This window comes from Oncorhynchus mykiss, chromosome 6, assembly GCF_013265735.2.
Source record: "Oncorhynchus mykiss isolate Arlee chromosome 6, USDA_OmykA_1.1, whole genome shotgun sequence".
NCBI lineage: Eukaryota > Metazoa > Chordata > Actinopteri > Salmoniformes > Salmonidae > Oncorhynchus > Oncorhynchus mykiss.
Window position 1 is genome coordinate 23779811 of NC_048570.1, and position 23667 is coordinate 23803477.

The window sequence follows — 23667 nt, forward strand, 5'->3', positions numbered from 1 at the left end:
CGGAACTGGGAAATTCAAAAATGTCCGACTCGCTAACTGGTTGTAGTTAGCAAGTCGGACATTTCTGAGTTTCCTAGTTCCAAATAGCATATGAACTTGGCAATAGTCCACAAAAGCTGAGACGCGATAGTCCGACGTCCCATTGATCATCATAAATCACCAGTGGCGATTTTAGCATATATATCTTGGTGAGGCAAACTTTAAAAAAAAAAGTAAAATGCATGCCAGCAAAGCCACTACACAACACAACACAATACTAAACAATATGTGAATTGCACTATAACGGTGACAAACGTGCCCAGGGGGGACGTTTGTCTTCTCTCAGTCCTATGGCAAGATGTGCAGAATTGCAGAAAGCTAGCTTTAAAACTGCAAAATTTTCTCTAATCCCCATGGCAAAACGTGTAGAATTGCAGGAAAATAAACTTTAAAACTTAAATTAAATGTTTGGCCCACAATGTGGGGGGGCTGTCATGCCAAATTGTGTCCCCCTCTACATCACAATGGTATTCGATGAGTTCTAGCTTCTGTTGCTAGGGCTGTTGCTAGAACTTGAAACATTCTGACTGGATTACGTAATGAACCAAAGCTTCCTGGTTGGTATGCTGGTTGCTTGGAAGGAGGACACGGGCAGTTCTAGTTCTATTTGACCGCATAAATGCTGGCTCAGCCTGCACAAAATTATTACCTCAGAATTGCTCTCCAAGGATGGTGTTTTTGACGGTGACAACCTGCTGACTACCTGCTGCTTTAGAGGACTGAAAAGACTGGAGAGAACACTTTCTTTACCATGTATTTGTCTTTATATAAATACAAATAACAATATATAATTTAAACTGTTTTTAGATTGATGTTGCTAGCTACTGTACTTATAAACCCCAAACTGCCTAGTCAGCTAGCCAACTACAGTAGACTGCTAGCTAGCAAGCAAGTTACTGTAATTGTTATTGCAGCTTTCTGTTTGTATGTAAGGTTAGCTTGCACTTCAACGGCATCCCTCGAGGAGATGTCCATTTATCTTTCCAACCGGGTGAAGGAACGTTACTATGAAGACACCACTGTGTCACACCCTGATCTATTTCACCTGTCTTTGTGATTTTCTCCACCCCCGTCCAGGTGCCGCCCATCTTCCCCATTATCCCGTGTATTTATACCTGTGTTCTCTGTTTGTCTGTTGCCAGTTTGTTTTGTTTCATCAAGCCTACCAGCTTTTTCCCCTCTGCTCCTGTCTCTCGATTGTTCCTGTTTCCTAGTTTTCCCAGTGTTGACCATTCTGCCTGCCCTGACCCTGAGCCTGCCTGCCATCCTGTGCCTTTGCCCTACCTATCTGGATTACTGACCTCTGCCTGCCCTTGACCTGCCTTTTGCCTGCCCCTGTTCGATTAATAAACTGCTGTTACTTTGACGTTGTCTGCATCTGGGTCTTACCTGAAACGTGATAGTACGAACTGACCATGACTGTCCCAGCAGACTCAGACCAGCTGCACAATGCCATCTCCTCCCAAGGAGCCACCATTGGTAGGCATGAGGAATTGCTTCGTGGCCTTATGGAGGTGGTCCACACCTTAGCCGAACGCCATGACCTGGCGTTGGACATCTTGCTGGAGCAATTCTTCGGGTTGGCTGGGAGGCAGCCTACTACGACGGTAAACTCACAGCCCCTCAGTAACTTGGCTAGTAGTGCCACCTCACCGGTCACTCCGACTTCCCGGGAGCGTCGCTTACCTCCCCCGGAACACTTCAATGGAGAGCCGGGCACCTGTCGGGCGTTTCTAGCTCAGTGTGGCCTCATCTTCGAGCTTCAGCCCTCCTCCTTCCTCTCGGAACGCTCTGAGATAGTGTACCTTATCACGCTGATGTCCGGGAGGGCGCTCGCCTGGGCTACAGCTATATGGGAGCAACAGCCGGCTATATGCGTAAGTCTGGAGGAGTTCGTGGGAAAGGTCAAAGAAGGTGTTTGATGCCCCATTCTCCGGGAGAGAGGCTGCCCGGAAGCTATTCCAGCTTCGGCAGGACTCCCACAGTGTGGCAGACTACGCGGTGGATTTCTGCACGTCAACAGCTGAGAGTGCCTGGAACCAGGAAGCACTGTTCGACATGTTCCTACACGGAGTCTCTGAAGAGGTCAAGGACGAGCTTGCAGCCCTGGAATTACCAATGTATCTCAATTCCCTTATCGCCTTGACAATCGGGATTGATGGGCAACTACGGGAATGACGGAGGGAGAGGAAATTTGATTTTGCTCGTCGGTCCAAGGATTCCACCTCGCCTCCGAGGCATTCTGGAAGTCCCCAACGGTCCCATTGCCGAGAGAACCCGAGGCTACCCGAGGTTCCCTGAGAGTCGCCGAAGACTGCCAAGTTACCATTTCCCAAGCCTGTGCAACTAGGCAGAGCTGGGTTGTCACCAGCGGAACGGCTATACAGGCTCAACACTAAGAGTTGCTTGTATTTTGGGACTCATGGTCTGTTGTGTCCTCTTGTTCATTAAAAGACCAGGCTCACCGGTAGGAGTGAGTACTCTGGTGGGCCTTATGGAGAATTTTTCTTCTTCCCTGACTCGCACTCCGTTTCATGCCATTCTGCTGTGGGGAAACCAGTCAAAATCTCTCCGGGTCCTCATCGACTCTGGGGCTGATGAGAGCTTTTTGGACTCTACACTGGCTTTCGAGCTGGGCAACCCCACTCAGCCCCTCTCTGGGCGCTGGATGGGCGCTCTATAGGCCGGGTCACCCACAACAAGACTCCCATCAACCTACGTGTGTCAGGGAACCACAGCGAGGCTATCCAGTTCCTGCTCATTAAGTCTCCTCAGATTCCCGTGGTATTGGGATTCTCCTGGCTCCAGCGATACAATCCCCTCATTAACTGGTCTACTGGTGCCATTATGAGCTGGAGCCCATTCTGCCACACCCGTTGCCTGAAGTCAGCACAACCTTCCCCGGGACGTCTTCCTGGGGCCTCGGAAGTTGCCCCGGACCTCTCCTCCATTCCCGCGGGGCACCAGGACCTCCAGGCCACTTCGCTTCTGCCCCACCGACCATATGACTTCGGGATTGACCTTCTCCCTAGCACTACTCCGCCCCGGGGACGACTGTAATCTCTGTCGAGACCAGAGACCAAGGCGATGGAGACTTACATTGGGGACTCCATAGCTGCAGGATTCATCCGTCCTTCTTCCTCTCCTGCTGGTGCAGGGTTCAATGGAGAAGACGGGCAAGACCCTGTGCCCGTGCATCGACTTCCGGGGTCTCAATGACATAGCGGTGAAAAAACGCTACCCGCTATCCCTCATCTCCTCAGCCTTCGAGCCGCTCCAGGGGGCCACTGTGTTTTCCAAGCTGGATCTACGGAACGCCTACCACCTGGTGCGAATACGGGAACGGGATCAGTGGAAGCCTTCAACATGGCCAGCGGTCACTACGAGTATATAGTCATGCCCTTTGGCCTTACCAATGCCCCTGCTGTATTCCAGGCTCTGGTTAAGGATGTTCTCCATGTTGAACCGGTTTGTCTTTGTATACCTCGATGACATCCTCGTCTTCTCCCGCTCCACCCAAGCACATGTGTTTCACATCCGGCATGATCTCCATAGCCTCCTGGAGAACCAGCTGTTTATAAAAGCAGAGAAGTGCGAGTTCCATCGCTCCACCATCTCTTTTTTGGGTTACATCATTGCTGCAGGGAGTGTACAAATGGATCCCGGGAAGGTGAGAGCGGTGGTAGATTGGCCCCAGCCTACTTCCAGGGTGCAGCTGCAACGTTTCCTGGGGTTCGCCAACTTCTATCGCTGCTTTATTCGGGGTTACAGCACCCTGGCTTCCCCCCTGTCAGCACTCACCTCGCCCAAGGTTCTGTTCATGTGGTCTCCAGCTGCTGACCGGGCATTCCGGGACCTCAAACATCGCTTCACCTCCCATCTAGGTTAATCTGACCCATCCCGTCAGTTCGTGGTGGAGGCCGATGCTTCGGATGTCGGAGTGGGGGCTGTCCTGTCCCAGTGTTCTGCCCTGGACCTCAAGCTACATCCCTGCGCCTTTTTCTCCCATCACCTCAACGCCATGGAGAAGAATTACGATGTGGGGAATCGCTAGCTTCATACGGTAAGGATGGCATTGGAGGAATGGAGGCACTGGCTGGAGGGGGCGGAACATTCGTTCATCGTGTGGACCGACCACAAGAACCTGGAGTATCTCCGCACCACCAAGGGGCTCAATTCCAGGCAAGCTAGATGGGCCCTGCTGTTCAACTTCTCCCACTCGTACTGGCCGGGATCCAAGAATGTCAAGCCGGTTGCACTGTCACGCCGCTATAGCCACACGACTACTACCCCAGAACCCGAGACCGTCCTTCCCACTTCGTGCCTGGTGACGGCACTCAGCTGGGGAATAGGGAAGCAGGTCAGTGAGGCGCAGTGTTCCCAGCCGAACCCCGGGGGGGGTCCTGATAACCGGATGTTCATTCCTGACGCCATCCGCTCCTCAGTCCTGGAGTGGGCCCACTCCTCCAGGCTTGCCTGCTACCCGGGCTCCCGTCAGACCCTGGCTTTTGTGCGACAACGCTTTTGGTGGCCTACTATGGTCCTTGACGTGTCAGCATTCATCGCCGCTTGCACGGTTTGTGCACAGAACAAGACTACTTGGAAAGCTCCGGCTGGTCTCCTCCAACTTCTGTCTGTCCCTCACCACCCCTGGTCTCACATCTCCCTAGACTTTGTCATTGGTCTTCACCCGTCTGATGGAAACACCGCCATCCTGACCATGGTGGTATTCCAGAACCGACCACTTCATTCCTCTCGCCAAATTACCCTCTGCCAAAGACACGGCCCAGCTCATGGTGCAGCACGTCTTCCAGATACATGGTCTACCAGTAGACATGGTCTCCGACCGGGGTCCTCAGTTCTTGTCCCAGGTCTGGAAGGCGTTCTGCACCCTCATTGGGTTGTCAGCCAGCCTGTTCTCCGGGTTCCACCCCCAGTCTAACGGCCAGTCAAAGCAAGCCAACCAGGACCTAGAGACTACTCTGCACTGCCTGGTCTCTGTCAAGTCCACCACCTGGAGCCAGCAGCTTGTGTGGGTCAAATACGCCCACAACCCTTCCCTGCCTTGCCACGGGCCTATTACCTTTTGAGTGTTCCCTGGAGTATCATCCCCCACTCTTTCCTGAGTAGGAAGAAGAGGTTGGCATACCTTCTGCCCAAATGCTTGTCCACCGCTGTCGTCGTACCTGGAGGAGAGCCCGGTCAGCTCTCCTAAAGACCACCTCCAGGTATCGACGACAAGCAGATCGCCACCGGACCCCGGCATCGGCTAGGGCAGAAGGTATGGCTGTCTACCTGGGATCTGCCCCTCCAGGTGGAATCCTGCAAACTCTCCCCCCGGTTTATCGGCCCATTTCCCATCTCCAAAGTCATTAACCCCTCTGCTGTTTGTCTTCTGTTACCCTTTGTATGCATCCTACCTTTCATGTGTCCAGAGTTAAACCCATGTTACAGCCCTTTGTCTCCTGTTTCCTGGCCAACCCCTCTCCCCTGTCTCATTGACTGCCAACCGGCGTACACTGTCAGGCGTCTCCTGAATGTTCATCCTCGGGGCAGGGGGTTCTAGTACCTGGTTGACTGGGAGGAGAGGTGCTGGGTCCCCGCCAGGGACATCCTGGACCCAGGCCTCATCACGGATTTCCAACGCCGGCACCCCAGTCAACCTGGTATGTGCCCAGGTAGGACGCCAGGTGGCGCACCTAGAGGGGGGGGTACTGTCACACCCTGATCTGTTTCACCTGTTTTTGTGATTGTCTCCACATCCCTCCAGGTGTCGCCCATCTTCCCCATTATCCCCTGTGTATTTATGCCTGTGTTCTATGTTTGCCTGTTGCCAGGTCGTTTTGTTTCGTCAAGCCTAGCAGCGTTTTCCCCTCTGCTCATGTCTCTCGATTGTTTCTGTTTCCTAGTTTTCCCGGTGATGACCATTCTGCCTGCCCTGACCCTGAGCCTGCCTGCCGTCCTGTACCTTTGCCCCACCTTTCTGGATTATTGACCATTCTGTCTAAGCCTGCTTGTCGTCCTGTACCTTTGCCCCACCTATCTTGATTACTGACCTCTGCCTGCCCTTGACCTGCCTTTTGCCTGCTCCTGTTTGATTAATAAACTGTTGTTAATTCAACATTGTCTGCATCTGGGTCTTACCTGCAAAGTGACACACTGATCTCGACAAGAGGTGCAACATTCAGAGAAATTCACAATTTAGGCTAATGTTAAGCAGATAACTGGACGGATTTAGCTATGTACAACCATTTTTCAACAACCATTTTCCATCTAATGTTAGCTATTTGCTAGCTATACATATAGTTCAGTGGATGCTGCTGAGGGGAGGATGGCTCATAATATGGAGTAAATGCAATGGTATCAAACACGTGGTTTCCATGTGGTTGTTACCATTCAATTGACTCCATTCCAGTCATTATTATGAGCCGTCCTCCCCTCAGCAGCCTCCACTGTAATAGTTATATTTCTTATATTTATAGCTATAAGTTAAACCTGATCAATAAAAAGGATAGGTGTCAGCAATTATGGTAATTCCAAATGCACCCAACTAGATGTCTTCGCTGGGGGGAGGTGAGAAAGAGAGAGAGGTGGGACGAGAGTAGAAGACAGACAGAGAGAATGATGGGGAGAGAGTAACAGAGAGAGAAAGACAGCAGTGCAAATGTACTTAGACTTATTTCAACAACTCTTCTCTTCCAACTTGTTAGGCAATCATATATACCTACCGAGGAAGGATGGAAAGCTACACAGGAGTGTGATTTTTACTAAGGAGGATGTGCTGACCGAGATGCATGCTGGCCATTTCAGAGTGAAGCGCATGATTGGCAAAACCAACATACGTTTCTTCTGACGGGGAATTGTCAAGGAGGTGGACAGCTGGGCAAGTGAAATAACCTTTCAATCACATTCTATTATATCTGTTATATTATGAATTTCATTTTGTATGATACCTATCAAGAATGAGACTTGCGAGGCCACCTCCAAGGCGATGGTGGACATTTTCAACATCTGACCCCCAGGAGGAATCCTGTCCACCAGAACCAGTGAGTTCGGATCAGTCTGATTCTCTGTGCTCTGAGTCGGAGGGGAACCAGCATGAGGTAGTGTTGAAAAGTACATATCTCCTACTTATAACACTGCACTAATCCATAACATCAAATCAAATTTTATTTGTCACATACACATGGTTAGCAGTTGTTAATGCGAGTGTAGCGAAATGCTTGTGCTTCTAGTTCCAACAATGCAGTAATATCCAACGAGTAATCTAACCTAACAATTTCACAACAACTACCTTATACACACAAGTGTAAAGGAATGAATAAGAATATGTACATTAAAAAATATATGAATGAGTGATGGTATGGAACGGCATAGGCAAGATGCAGTGGGTGATTTAGAGTACAGTATATACATATGAGATGAGTAATGTAGGGTATGTAAACATATAAAAGTGGCATTGTTTAAAGTGGCTAGTGATACATTACATCAAGATGGCAAGATGCAGTAGAATGTATAGAGTACAGTATATACATATGAGATGAGCAATGTAGGGTATGTAAACATTATATAAAGTGGCATTGTTTAAAGTGGCTAGTGATACATTTATTACATCAATTTTCCATTATTAAAGTGGCTGGAGTTGAGTCAATATGTTGGCAGCAGCCACTCAATGTTAGTGATGGCTGTTTAACAGTCTGATGGCCTTGAGATAGAAGCTCTTTTTCAGTCTCTCGGTCCCTGCTTTGATGCACCTGTACTGACCTCGCCTTCTGGATGATAGCGGGGTGAACAGGCAGTGGCCGGGTGGTTGTTGTCCTTGATGATCTTTTTGGTCTTCCTGTGACACCGGATGGTGTAGGTGTCCTGGAGGGCAGGTAGTTTGCCCCTGGTGATGCGTTGTGCAGACCTCACTACCCTCTGGAGTAGTTATGGGCGGAGCAGTTGCCGTACCAGGCGGTGATAAAGCCCGACAGGATGCTCTCGATTCTGCATCTGTAAAAGTTGGTCAGTGTTTTTGGTGACAAGCTGGATTTCTTCAGCCTCCTGAGGTTGAAGAGGCGCTGCTTTGCCTTCCTAACCACGCTGTCTGTGTGGGTGGACCATTTCAGTTTGTCCGTGATGTGTATGCCGAGGAACTTAAAACTTACTACCCTCTCCACTACTGTCCCGTCGATGTGGATAGGGGGGTGCTCCCTCTGCTGTTTCCTGAAGTCCACGATCATCTCCTTTGTTTTGTTGACGTTGAGTGTGAGGTTATTTTCCTGACACAACACTCCGAGGGCCCTCACCCCTGTAGGCCATCTCGTCATTGTTGGTAATCAAGCCTACCACTGTAGTGTCATCTGAAAACTTGATGATTGAGTTGGATGCGTGCGTGGCCACTCAGTCGTGGGTGAACAGGGAGTACAGGAGAGGGATGAGAACGCACCCTTGTGGGGCCCTAGTGTTGAGGATCAGCATTGGAGTGGGTCAAGGGTGTTAGGTAGGGTGGAGGTGATATGGTCCTTGACTAGTCTCTCAAAGCACTTCATGATGATGGAAGTGAGTGCTACGGGGCGGTAGACATTTAACTCAGTTACCTTAGCTTTCTTGGGAACAGGAACAATGGTGGCCCTCTTGAAACATGTGGGGACAGCAGACTGGAATAAGGATTGATTGAATATGTCCGTAAAGACACCAGCCAGTTGGTCTGCGCATGCTCTGAGGACGCGACTGGGGATGCCGTCTGGGCCTGCATCCTTGTGAGGGTTGACACGTTTAAATATTTTGCTCACGTCAGCTGCAGTGAAGGAGAGCCTGCAGGTTTTGGTAGCAGGCCGTGTCATTGGCACTTTTTTTGTCCTAAAAGCGAGCAAAGAAGTTGTTTAGTCTGTCTGGGAGCTAGATATCCTGGTCCTCGACGGGGCTGGTTTTCCTTTTATAGTCCGTGATTGACTGTAGACCCTGTCACATACCTCTCGTGTCTGAGCTGTTGAATTGCGACTCTACTCTGACGCTTAGCTTGTTTGATTGCCTTGCAGAGGGAATAGCTACACGGTTTGCATTCGGTCATGTTACCGGTCACCTTGCCCTGATTAAAAGCATTGGTTCGCGCTTTCAGTTTTGCGCGAATGCTGCCATCCATCCACGGTTTCTGGTTTGGGAATGTTTAATAGACGCTGTGGGTACAACATCGCCGATGCACTTGCTAATAAACCCGTTCACCGAATCAGCGTATTCATCAATGTTGTTGTTCGCCGCAATGCGAAACATATCCCAGTCCACGTGATCGAAGCAATCTTGAAGCGTGCAACCCGATTGGTCGGACCAGCGTTGAACAGACCTGAGCACGGGAGCTTCCTGTTTTAGTCTATAGGCTGGAAGCAAAAAAATGGAGTCGTGGTCAGCTTTTCCGAAAGGAGGGCAGGGGAGGGTCTTATATGCGTCGCTGAAGTTAGAATAACAATGATCTAGGGTTTTGCCAGCCCTGGTTGCACAATCGATATGCTGATAGAATTTAGGGAGCCTTGTTTTCAGATTCGTCTTGTTAAAATCACCAGCTACAATTTTCTCACAGTAAAGTGTAACTTGTGTGTTTTCTTGTTTAAGTCTCTGTCTCCTACCCTTTTCCCTTTAACTCTGCTCCTGTTCTCCTGGACCTAGGGGTTCTGCCTAACACCCAGACGTGGATCTACCTGATGTCCTCCATTACCAACCACCCTCCAACTTTTCATTACATCATCTACAGCTACAGTTGTTGACATGTTGTCATTATCTGCTAAAATAATCTGCTCTATCATACCGAGCACATAATATGTGAGATACACAGATGAACTAAAAACACTAGCACTGCAAACACTCAAAACAAAGAGAGCAGCAGTGCCTGGACTTTGCAGTCTCCCTCTTCAAGTCTCCCTTCTGAGACTGGCTGCCTGTTGAGAACAAGTGACAGGCAGAATCTCGCAACCACCTCCTCTATATTCCAGACACCTGAATTCAGTATTTTTGTCTATGATTGCCATCTGAGTGCACAACAAATCTGTGAAAATAAATGAATGACACAATTGTACCAAAAACGATCAAAGTTTATGTGTTAAAATCTTAAATATTTCCTGGTAGGTTTTCACAGCTGTTTTACAAGGTGTTCATTATTGTAAGTTATCCTTTGATTGTATTTATTTGCTCCACATTATTCATTGTTGTTTCCTAGGATCTACAATAGATACATATATATTCAACCACAAGGGTGTACTAATGAGCTATGCAAGATCCATTTTTTTAAAAATCATAACAGAAGACTACTTGAAATGATATTATTTCAGTGTAGATTAGTGAAAGGCAGTTTAAAATAAACACATGACAGCCAGACAAGCCAGTGTATGAATCAAATAGATTTGCATATGAATGGAGTGGAAATTAGCTGACTTTGTGATCTGTAAGGTATGTAACTTTAATGTGAAAATAAAAGAGAGCCGCACACTCTTGGAGCTCAGATGCAAAAATGTAATACCAACATTTCGACAGCCAAGCTGTCTTCATCAGGGTATGACTTTATGTAACTTTAATGTGTCAAACAAATTACACGTTCTTTGCCATTTCCGAAACGTAGCAATGTTTAAGACATGGAAAGCTTACAAGAAAGCTTAAATTCTTGTTCATCTAACTGCACTGTCCAATTTACAGTAGCTATTACAGTGAAAGAAGACCATGATATTGTTTGAGGAGAGTGCACAATTATGAACTTGAAAATGTATTAATAAATCAATTAGGCACATTTGGGCAGCCTTTATACAACATTTTGAACAGATATGCAATGGTTAATGGCTGCCATCTAGTGGCCAAAATCAAAACGATGCCTGGGCTGGAATAATACATTATGGCCTTTCTCTTGCATTTCAAAGATGATGGTACAAAAAAAACCTGCATGTTTTTTTCTTTGTATTATCTTTTACCAGATCTGTTTTATATTTTCCTACATTAATTTCACATTTCCACAAGCTTCAAAGTGTTTCCTTTCATATGGTATCAAGAATATGCATATCCTTGCTTCAGGTCCTGAGCTACAGGATTTGGGTATGTCGTTTTAGGCAAAAATGGGAAAAAAGGGTCGGATCCTTTAAGAGGTTTTTAAACAGCGGAATTCTCACGGAAACCAGCCTTTTTTGCATAGCGATGATGAAACGAACGTCATTTAGGCCATAATGATCTCCAAAATTCTAATCATTAGGTTATCACAGCGTTGATATGGCAACGGACGCTAATAGTTTATCGAATTCCATTGTGAAGTACAGGGGACATTATTTGGCATGACAGGGCCCCCAACTAAATCTCATTTAGAGCCCCCAAAAAGCTAGGGCCGGCTCTGGGCTAATACTTGGTGGAATCGCTGGTGGTAATCTGTGCAAAGGTGGTTAGCAGTATAAGCCCATAGTTATTGTTTTTCCTACTGTCTGAACTATACTTACGAGTAATGTTGGCCAGTTAGGCTATGTTTAAGACAGTTACTGCATAGCCTAACTGCCCATCATTGCAAGGAGGTGCTCAGTTCCCCCAGGTATGATAACACGAGCCACTGTTCCATAATTCCTCTGGGCTCCGCCCACGCATTATGCTATGACCCTACCTACATTGGACCAGAGCATTGCTGACATGGGTATGATTTAACAACCTACGAGTTTTATCCTAAACATCTTCTCCTGTGACTCCTATGAACAATGTCAAAGAGGAGGAGTTTGCCTGTCCATCTGCGTTCGGAGTAAGGACATGGTGACAAAAGTTTTGGACGCCGCCGCAATTATAAGAGTGGACTGAAAAAACAAGCAATGGCCAGGTCTAAAGCAAGAATATACACGTGTATAGCTTTAACGCTAGTGAGCGCGATTGGGATAATTATTTTATGCACTGCATTCGCCAAGCAAAATTGTACGGAAGGGGTCTTTAGAAGCGCAGCTGTAGCCGCAGACTCGGAAATATGCTCAAAGATTGGACGGTAAGTGTTTACTGTTTATCCGTTTACCCCTAGGTAGGCTACAGTGGATTATAGTATTGTAGAGGTGGTGTAACTGGTATTCATTTATTTGACAAATGTATTATGGTCAAGTTTTCCAAAAACAAAAATGGCACAGTCGCATAGAGCGTACAATTTAGACTTAATCAAATGTTAGGAATGGACAATCCTTAAAGTCAAAACAGTTCCTCAGGCTCTAACACGGGCAATGTCACTCACTGTTAAATAGCCGAGAAAAGGAGCTGTCCGGTGCGGATATGTATGTGCGTTCGTCAAGCGCAGAGTCTTGAGTAGATAAAGTTGAACCCTAATCACTAACTTTGGTTATTCATACGTTAGGATTTACTGCCTATCTTGCCTACCAGTTTAATGAAAAATGTGGCCTCCTTCTACCCTCTCATCTGCACTGGTCAGTAGCTTATTGTTGAGAAATGTAAATAGGCAGTTTTTTTTTTTTATATTGAACCTTTATTTAACCAGGAAGGGCTCATTGAGATTTGAAATTTCTTTTTTTCAAGAGCGTCCTGGCCAAGATAGGCAGCACCAAGTCATTGTTTACTCCATGTGTAACTCTGTGTTGTCTGTTCACACTGCTATGCTTTATCTTGGCCAGGTCGCAGTTGCAAATGAGAACTTGTTCTCAACTAGCCTACCTGGTTAAATAAAGGTGAAATAAAAAATTACACAATTACAGACAGACTACTTGTAGCTTTTCATGTTATCTAGTAAAAACCATGGAATTCACAAGAGTATAACAAAATCATAAAACAGCAAATTAAAAACATTGCCAGGTCAGGGAATCAGTCTCAAAATCGTTCATCAGTGATTTAAAAGCACCAATCGGGACAAGTTCATCCAGTTTAAAAGTATTTTGTAAGACGTTCCAAGCCGATGGCCAGAGTACACAAAAGCCCTTTTTACCAAATTCAGTTCGGACATTTGGAACAGTTATCAGGATAATGTCCTGCGAACGAAGAGAGTACCCACCACATTTCTGAACAATAAAAATGCCCAAATAAAATGGTAGTAAACCCAAAATGGCTAGAGAAGGCCAGCCAACCCTGGTATACAAAGTGCAGTGGTGGTAAGTGTTTTGCAGTTTGAAATCAATCTTAATGTGCCATGGTAAAGGGTGTCAATTGATCTCAAACACTGAGCAGAAGCATTCATATATAAAATATCCCCATAGTCTAGTAAAGCCATAAATGTAGCTGATACTAGCCTCCTTCTGGCTTCAAAAGAAGCATTATTCCTAAAATAAAATCCCAACTTCAGCTTCAATTTTTTTGAAAGTTGTTGATTATGCAATTTAAAAGAGAGGCCATCATCAATTAAAATTCAAATCTCATTGCCCCGACAGGTAGTAATAGGTGAAATATATATCAGAGATATATTTCTTGCTTTAGAAAACACAATTTGTTTAGTTTTGTCAGTATTGAGGATAAGCTTCAATTGACACAAGGTATGTTGAAAAGCAGTTTGCAAGTTCTGGAAAGCTTTTGTGAGAGACGAGGCACAACAATAAATAACAGTATCATCAGTTGAGCATTTTCCACATTTTTGTCTAAATTATTTATGTAAATAGGGAATAAGAGGGGACCAGGTACAGAGCCCTGGGGCACATCATTACAGACAGACAATTTAACAGATATGAGCCCATCAAATTGAGTGCACTGAGTTATATTAGACAGATAGTTAGCAAACCATGCAACTGCATGCTCCGAAAGACCTACACTCGACAATTTCTGCCTCAGTATAGCATGATCAACTGTATCAAAAGCCTTAGAGAGATCAATAAAAAGTGAGACACAGTGCTGTTTTTTGTCAAGGGCTTCAGTGATATCATTTAAAACCTTCATGGCTGCTGTAATTGTGCTATGCTTATATATAATTATTTAAAAGAGTTGGATCTCCCCCTTTTTTAAAAGTGATAGGACAAATGCTGATTTCCAGATCTTTGGAATTTCATTACATTCCAGGGTTAGATTGAACAGATATGTAAGTGGTTCAGCTATGAAATCAGCTGCCAGATTTAAAAATCAAGAAGATCAGGACCCGCAGGCTTTCTCTGATCTAAGGATTTCAGGGCTTTATGTACCACCTGCACTGAGAATTGCAAAAAGCTAAAGGTTTGACCAGCTCTCACTGGTTCAACCACACAGGGTTGTACAGAGACGGAGGACACTGAATCAAACAGCCTACCAGATGAAACAAAGGGCTCATTGAAACAATTCAGTTATCAACTATATAATCGCTGACACAACACCAGCTATGCAACTACCTTTTTGTGTATCTATGTATTGTCTGAACTTTAAGAAATGAAATGAACATGCATTTGCATTCATAGCTACAGTATATATCCAGTACTTAGCAGATTTTACTGAGGCTATACATCTACAGTGAGGTTTGAAGCTATCAGATTAATTTAATTATAGCCTAGTGGTTCTTAGTATTATTGCACAGTCCACATCGAGACAGACAAATAGCCAGGCTCACTACATGCTATGTAAACCCCCATCCAGAGATATCCTGCAGAGAGGAGGATCGGCAGTAGATGGAGCCATTGCTGCATTACTGTGCACCTCTGTCATAAACCCGCAAAGTATGGGCATTGGCGGAGGGTCCATATTCACGGTGATGGACAGTAGCGGTAAGGACACTTCATCCCCCTGCTATGAGATACCACACAGACATCCAAATGTTAAAGTCACAGAGGGGGGGGAGATAAAAACTTTCATGTCATGTACATTTGTTTATTTCAAAGGCAAGGTTAAAATCATCAATTCAAGAGAGACTGTCCCTCAGGAGTTTAACCCTGATCTACTGAGTGGATGCCCACACACCTTCCAAATGATGACAGGTATTTGTAGTGAAAATGAGTGAACATGAACGTTGTCTTTCTTGACTTGTTTTTGTAGTCAAAACGCATGTCCTTCCGCTTTACGGTGGGAGCTGTTTTTCTTGTTGTTCGAGCTTTCTTTCCTGTTGGCATCAAGGTGGGAATTCTGTTGAACTCCAGTAATCCTGGGGCAGCTTGATCTTGCTGATTAAAGCTGTCTGTCAAGCGACAAGCCGACTATGCTGGTTTATAAGCAAGGATTTTCATTCTTTGGTATAAAGTCCTTATTTAATGATGACATTGAGAGCTAGTACAGTCACATCCAGACCCCAGACTCCTGTTCAGACCTGTTCAGACATGTGAAACGCCCCTGGTACCCTCCTCCATTGGCCTGTTTCATTCATAAAGCCTGCCTCCATTCTGACAGGCTGTCTGCAAATGCCAGCCTGCTTCTGGTTCTCCTCTCACTGTGAGGCAGATGGTTTTGCTGCTTCCTTTTGATTTCTCCCCCTTTCAATAAAATGTGATGTATAAATGCACCGAACAAGACAAAAGGGTCCTGTGGACCTTTTAAGCAGCATGTTGCTGTGTGCTGTAAGCCAAGAGCACACACAGTGAACAGCCAGTCAGTTGGCTTTGTTTTTAATACCACTAATCAGGTTGATATATATATATATATACAGTGCCTTGCAAAAGTATTCGGCCCCCTTGAACTTTGCGACCTTTTGCCACATTTCAGGCTTCAAACATAAAGATATAAAACTGTATTTTTTTGGGAAGAATCAACAACAAGTGGGACACAATCATGAAGTGGAATGACATTTATTGGATATTTCAAACTCTTTTAACAAATCAAAAACTGAAAAATTGGGCGTGCAAAATTATTCAGCCCCTTTACTTTCAGTGCAGCAAACTCTCTCCAGAAGTTCAGTGAGGATCTCTGAATGATCCAATGTTGACCTAAATGACTAATGATGATAAATACAATCCACCTGTGTGTAATCAAGTCTCCGTATAAATGCACTTGCACTGTGATAGTCTCAGAGGTCCGTTAAAAGCGCAGAGAGCATCATGAAGAACAAGGAACACACCAGGAAGGTCCGAGATACTATTGTGAAGAAGTTTAAAGCCAGATTTGGATACAAAAATATTTCCCAAGCTTTAAACATCCCAAGGAGCACTGTGCAAGCGATAATATTGAAATGGAAGGAGTATCAGACCACTGCAAATCTACCAAGACCTGGCCGTCCCTCTAAACTTTCAGCTCATCCAAGGAGAGAAGACTGATCAGAGATGCAGCCAAGAGGCCCATGATCACTCTGGATGAACTGCAGAGATCTACAGCTGAGGTGGGAGACTCTGTCCATAGGACAACAATCAGTCGTATATTGCACAAATCTGGCCTTTATGGAAGAGTGGCAAGAAGAAAGCCATTTCTTAAAGATATCCATAAAAAGTGTAGTTTAAAGTTTGCCACAAGCCACCTGTGAGACACACCAAACATGTGGAAGAAGGTGCTCTGGTTAGATGAAACCAAAATTGAACTTTTTGGCATCAATGCAAGACGTTATGTTTGGCGTAAAAGCAACACAGCTCATCACCCTGAACACACCATCCCCACTGTCAAACATGGTGGTGGCAGCATCATGGTTTGGGCCTGCTTTTCTTCAGCAGGGACAGGGAAGATGGTTAAAATTGATGGGAAGATGGATGGAGCCAAATACAGGACCATTCTGGAAGAAAACCTGATGGAGTCTGCAAAAGACCTGGGACTGGGACGGAGATGTGTCTTCCAACAAGACAATGATCCAAAACATAAAGCAAAATCTACAATGGAATGGTTCAAAAATAAACATATCCAGGTGTTAGAATGGCCAAGTCAAAGTCCAGACCTGAATCCAATCGAGAATCTGTGGAAAGAACTGAAAACTGCTGTTCACAAATGCTCTCCATCCAACCTCACTGAGCTCGAGCTGTTTTGCAAGGAGGAATGGGAAAAAATGTCAGTCTCTCGATGTGCAAAACTGATAGAGACATACCCCAAGCGACTTAGAGCTGTAATCGCAGCAAAAGGTGGCGCTACAAAGTATTAACTTAAGGGGGCTGAATAATTTTGCACGCCCAATTTTTCAATTTTTGATTTGTCAAAAAAGTTTGAAATATCCAATAAATGTCGTTCCACTTCATGATTGTGTCCCACTTGTTGTTGATTCTTTACAAAAAAAATACAGTTTTATATCTTTATGTTTGAAGCCTGAAATGTGGCAAAAGGTCGCAAAGTTCAAGGGGGCCGAATACTTTCGCAAGGCACTGTGTAAATGTATGTGTGTATATATATATATATATATACATACATACATACATACATACATACATACATACATACATACATACATACATACATATATATATATATATATATATATATATATATATATATATATATATATATATATATATATATATATATATATATATATATATATATATATATATATATATATATATATATATATATATGAATTAACATAAACTTTATTGAAAATGTTCATCTTCATTTGTAAACACAAAAAGAGAAATCTTCCGCAAAATATTATGTATTACCATGCCAGTCGAAATGTAATGGCTTAGCAAAATCCCTAAAGAAAATCAACTCATGAAAGGCTTAAACAATGTTTACTCCATTCAAAGTTTGTTTTTCAAAAATGTTGTTAATGTTAAAAGGCAAACACCAAATTGACTTATACTTATGAAAGTGGACAAACAAGCTATAATCAGTAAGTGATAGCAATCTCAGGGATATAAAATATACCGTGACTGTGACCGAAGACAGTTTCGAGAGAGCGAAAAGTGTCTAGAAAAAAAGTCTGATTTCCCCCACCCACACTCCTGGTTCCAGGCAGCCAATGGATTGGTGTCCCTGGAGAGATCCGTGGGTATGAGCAGGCCCACAGGTTGTTTGGGAAACTCCCATGGGCCAGCCTCTTCCATCCCACCATCAAGCTGGCCAGAGAGGGTTTCCCTGTACCCCAGGTCCTGGGCCGCTTTATCCCACTGATCAACACGGATGAGACCCTACCAGTACGGTAAGAACCACCCTGATCTTAAAGACTTAACATTATGGTAAGAGCAACATTGACCCTAAATGACTGGAGGAATCCAACTCATAAAGCCCACCCTAGAGTGAGACAATAAAACAGTATGATGAGTCCTAGATGTGTGGATGTATAACATGAAAAGTATTTCAAGAGAGCAAATGTCAAGCCATCATTCTGTCACCACATTGCAAGAAAATAATATTTGAGCTGTAGTCAGTTGTTTCTAGATAAGAATGGAAACCTGCTGAAGGTTGGAGACACTGTGAAGTTTGAAAAATTGGCTGACACATTGGAGATCATTGCAAACCAAGGGGCAGATGCTTTTTACACTGGAAAAGTAGCAGAGGATTTAATCCGCGACATAAAAGAAGCAGGTACACCAAATTCCATTATTGATAATCACCTCTCTTCCTTATTGTGGCATTGCTTTACAGCAAATATATTTAATTACAAGGAAGCTGCAAGTTTCTAATGCATTCACATTGATCACACCCAAATTATAATGTGCCTGTGGTATGTATAGGCATTTGGAGTGCTGATTAACTCATCAATATATTTAAATTTACGTTTTTGCTGTCTTGTAACTGTATTTTAGGTGGAACACTATCCATGAAGGACCTGGAATTGTTTAAAGTGACTGTGACAGATGCATGGACCATTCCTCTAGGAGAGTACCAGATGCACTTCCCCCCACCCCCATCAGGAGGCGCTATCCTCAGCTTTATCCTCAACATCATGAAAGGTTGGAATTGAATATCATTTTTTTTTTCATTTTAAGATGGACCCATATAACACTGACATGCTCTTATTTAGAGCATATAAGTAATCGTTAGCTTATTGATACAGTATTTGGGTTAACTGAAATTGATTGTAAAACATTTACGATTGAAAGCATCCTGAGACCAGAAAACTGGCAGAAAACCCACCTCCTTATTACATTTTCCTACATTTCCATTTTCCTATAGAATACCCCCTAAACTCAGCTTCTCTGATGGGAAAACAAAAGACTCTCACCTACCAACGCTACATCGAAGCATGTAAATTTTCTAACGGACTGAGGAAGTACATCCGTGATCCACATTTCAACTCAGAACCAGTAAGTTCCACAAGACTCCAGGCGTATAGGAAATCATGACATAGTATAGGTCAAGACCTGGGTGCTCGTAAATCTTTAATGATCTAAGTGCTGTTTTATCCCAACAGAGTACTCTCAGGGTCATGTTGAGCCACAAGGGATAATTATGGAGGGTGCAGCATCAGCTATTACTGATGCCAGCTTAGCTGTGCTCCAGTCTGAAATGACTTTCCATCCCTACCATGATCAGATATTCATGTGCTTCTTTCACAAATTGTTCAAAAGATGCCTCATCTCTGCAAACCTGCTAGACCTGAGACATGGCTGTATACACATAGGTGTCTAACTCCATGGGGTCACATGAGTCTGCAGCCATGCCTCAGGGCAAACACCTGCTTTTCAAATCACTCACACACAAAACAGCAAACCATGCATTCTGCATGATAAGATAGGAGGATGAAATGGGAAGTGGCTAAGTAGAGTTGCTACTGTAATGCAATATACAGTATGCTGTAACTCCAACCTGCCTGATCAAGGTCTATTTACTTATTTTGTCCAGAGAGCATTGAAGTTCACTGAGCAGCAGTTTGCTGACCACTTCAGGGCCATGATCAGCAGTAATGAGACCCATGATGCTCAGTACTACAACATCGCTCCATACCTGGACACCATGGGCACCACACATGTGTCTGTGATAGCTGAGGATGGAACTGCCGTCTCTGTTACCAGCACTATCAATCACATGTGAGTCAAATGTTATGCGCTGTGTAGAATCATAACAATAATCATCATTAGGGCTATGTCAGCAATGTATAATTGTCATTAGCTATGTATAACCATGTAACATTCACAATTCACACAATGACTTGTCAAATATCTTTCCCTTCACTCAGGTTTGGATCCAGAGTGTTCTCCCCTAAAACTGGTGTCATCCTCAATAATGAGTTGGCAGATTTCTGTGGGAAGGCAGATCACATTGTTGCAGGTAATGTGACCTCCCAAAATATTTCCTGAGTGTTTGTAAGGGTGGCTGTAAAATAAACTGATAGTTTCTTGGACATTTCATTTGCTTTTGTAGCCTCTCCTTGATGATTTGTTTTATGGTTTGGCTTGCAGGTGAGCAGCCTCCCTCCTCCATGTCCCCTGTTGTCCTGCAGTCCAAGTATAAGACTCTGGTGATTGGCGGGTCAGGTGGCAGCATGATCACCACAGGGATGGCCTTGGTAAGTGACCATGGTAACAACTATATTTGATCAACATATACTTTGTGTAATCAAATAACAAATACCTGAATAACACCAAAACTCACCTAATGTTCATAAATCTACTGTGTGACCAATATTTTACTGTATGTTTTCTAAAACACTCTGTACCTTAAACACACCGCCATGGTAACATTCACTTTAAGTCCACACACAGTCACAGTATTAGCAGTCTTCCTCCTCATGGTCTCGTATGTCTGTCTCTCTCCCAGACCCTCATGAACCACCTGTGGTTTGGGAAGAGTCTGGAGGAGGCCATCGCTGCTCCCGTTGTGTTTGTGGATTCCAAAAACGCACTGAAGTTTGAACCTGACTTTGACAAGGTAACACCACACATCATGGGCACTCAACGATTAAAGAAGTATTCAGTTATGTTTCTGAAGAATATTGTTGGTCTTTCACAGATTTACACATCGGAGAATGTAGTATTCACAGGTTTCCATATGCAGTGTTCTCATACTTCAGTGTGTCTGTACTCCTGTTCCTAGCACTTTCTTCCTCTCTCCCTAAGGCTGTGGTGGAGGATCTGAAGAATTTTGGGCACACGGTGGAAGATCAAAAGTACTTCTACAACGTGGTCAATGCTGTAGAGAAGGACATCGGTTGCATCCAAGCCGTTTCAGATTCCAGAAAGATGGGCAAGGCAGCTGGTTATTAGTCTTCCAGACTGTTGGTCACTGACTCTGGATATATGTAGATAGTATTCCAACTGTCAATATAGAGCTACTGTAGCTATAGCAAAAACATGGTTCTGGTTATGCCTCAGACAAAATGTGGTTGTGCAAACAGTATATGCTTCTCATCCCATTTACTACAGTATCAACAGGCAACGTGTTGAACAGCAACCTCTGATATTGAGTCACAAATAGGAGCATACTGTATTTCATTGTAATGTAGAGGATGATTGAATGCTAGATCTGTCCTGTCTTCTCTTCCCCATCCCTTTTTCTAGAACTTACTGGATATCATTCCAGTACTGGAATGTATGTACTTAATAATGTACACTGAACAAAAATATAAACACAACAATTTCAAAGATTTTACTGTGTTATAGTTCTTACATGGAAATCAGTAAATTGAAATGATTTCATTAGGCTCTAATCTATGAATTTCACATGAATGGGAATACATATGCATCTGTTGGTCACAGATACCTTAAAAAAAAGAAAGGGCAGAAAACCACCATTTGCCTCATGCAGCCAGTGTGACATATTTCCTTTGCGTAGAGTTGATCAGGCTGTTGATTGTGGCCTGTGGAATATTGTCCCACTCTTCTTCAATGGCTGTGCGAAGTTGCTGGATATTGGCAGGAACTGGAACATGCTGTCGTACACATCGATCCAGAGCATCTCAAATGTGCTCAGTGGGTGACATGTCTGGTGAGTATGCAGGCCATGGAAGAACTGGGACATTTTCAACTTACAGGAATTGTGTACAGATCCTTGCAACATGGAGCCGTGCATTATCTTGCTGAAACATGAGGTGATGGCAATGGATTAATGGCACAACAATGGGCCTCAGGATCTTGGCACGGTATCTCTGTGCATTCAAATTGCAATCGATAAAATGCTATGTTCGTTGTCCATAGCTTATGCCTGCCCATAGCATAACCACACCACCACGGGGCACTCTGTTCACATAAGCAAACTGCTCGTCAACATGACACAATACAGATCCTTTGCCATCTGCCCGGTACAGTTGAAACCAGGATTAATTTGTGAAGAGCACACTTCTCCAGTGTGCCAGTGGCCATCTAAGGTGAGCATTTGCCCACTGAAGTCGGTTATGATGCCGAACTGCAGTCAGGCCAAGACCTGGTGAGGACGACGAGCACACAGATGAGCTTCCCTGAGACTGTCTGACAATTTGTGCAGAAATTCTTCAATTGTTCAAACCCAGTTTCATCAGCTGTCCGGATGGCTGGTCTCAGACGATCCCACAGGGGAAGAAGCCAGGTGTAGAGGTCCTGGGCTGGCATGGTTACACGTGGTCTGCGGTTGTGAGGCCGGTTGGACGTACTGCCAAATTCTCTAAAACTAAGCTTATGTCAGAGAAATTAACATTAAATTATCTGGCAACAGCTCTGGTGGACATTCCTGGTGTCAGCATGCCAATTACACGCCCCCTAAAAACTTGAGACATCTGTGGCATTATATTGTGTGACAAAACCGCATATTTTGGTGGCCTTTTATTGTACCCAGCACAAGGTGCAACTTTGTAAGGAGCATGCTGTTTAATCAGCTTCTTGATATGCCACACCTGTCACGTGGATGGATTATTCTGCCAAGGAAAAATGCTCACTAACAGGGATGTAAACAAATTTGTGCACAAAATTCGAGAGAAATAAGTTTCTTGTGCGTATGGCACATTTCTAGGATCTTTTATTTCAGCTCATGAAACATGGGTCCAACACTTTACATGTTGCATTTAGATTTTTGTTCAGTGTATATGGAAGGAACCTTTTAATACCTGAAATGCAATATATTTTTGTTATATTCTATTTTAGAATTGATGCTGAATTCATTTCTGTTGATGGTTTCGTCAGTTTGATACTTTAGTTGTACTTTTCATATTAGTATTATAACATAGGTCTGTTTATTTTACATATGTTCTGACCTAATGAAAGTTTAATATATTTGGTGGTTACAAACTTAACAGGCCCATAGCCAAATGGTCTTTATCTTTTATTCATACACTGTGGGACACCTTTGTGATGGAAATTCTACCCGTAGTCAATAATGAGGAGAGGCAAAATTAAGGTATTACTTTTATTAAAAGATTTGTTATAACAAGGAGGCTGGTCACCGCACCCCCGCAGGTGGTGGAGTGAGAGCCTCCTGAGTGGAGTTAGTATATATGCCAGAAGCTAACTCGGGATAGGTGCAACTTCAGATATGATGTACAATGGTTCCAAACACTAACCCCACACATCCCGTGCCAGACCTTGGGCCCCAAATACAAATAACTTGTTTTGTTCAGTCCTAAGAACTTAGAACATTTGTTGTCACTAAGTTTCCACCTTGAACTAGGGGAGAGAACAATCTCCCCCTAGGAAGTGACTGACGCACAAACACTGTGGAGACAAGTGATTGGTTCCCCATTATTCACGCCATCCCTTCACATGGTTTGCAATGAAGACACACAGTTCACATATGGAAACAATATTTCCTTCTGACCACCTTTGCCATACTCCCAGCTGATATTCTGCATAGCCACAGCGACATATGATAGATAAGCATGACTTCTCCCCTCTCTGGACCCAATGTGACTGAGGCCCATTTGAGGGAGGAAGTGCAGCTGCCAACACCAGAGCCCAAAAGGAAACATTCTAATAACAAGAGTTGCAACAGTTCAATCATATAAGC

At 44.2% G+C, this 23667-nt stretch overlaps 1 protein-coding gene across 1 annotated transcript; it reads left to right on the forward strand.

Annotated features, from left to right (window-relative positions):
• The first annotated feature begins 11633 nt into the window (after positions 1-11633).
• Positions 11634-21341, forward strand: ggt5a (gamma-glutamyltransferase 5a). The gene is made up of 12 exons (XM_021605770.2): positions 11634-12010; positions 14551-14678; positions 14793-14888; positions 17767-17953; positions 18179-18339; positions 18561-18707; positions 18931-19061; positions 19600-19784; positions 19934-20025; positions 20157-20263; positions 20515-20625; positions 20814-21341. Exons 1-12 carry the CDS (start codon positions 11844-11846, stop codon positions 20958-20960), a joined length of 1659 nt encoding a protein of 552 aa, XP_021461445.1. The 5' UTR covers positions 11634-11843; the 3' UTR covers positions 20961-21341.
• The last annotated feature ends 2326 nt before the right edge of the window (positions 21342-23667 follow it).

Coding starts and splice junctions, on each gene's coding strand:
- ggt5a (XM_021605770.2), top strand. CDS start 11,844: ATGGCCAGGTCTAAAGCAAGAATATACACGTGTATAGCTTTAACGCTA. Junction 12,011..14,550: donor ATATGCTCAAAGATTGGACG/GTAAGTGTTTAC, acceptor ACCCCCATCCAG/AGATATCCTGCAGAGAGGAG. Junction 18,708..18,930: donor TATCCTCAACATCATGAAAG/GTTGGAATTGAA, acceptor ATTTTCCTATAG/AATACCCCCTAAACTCAGCT.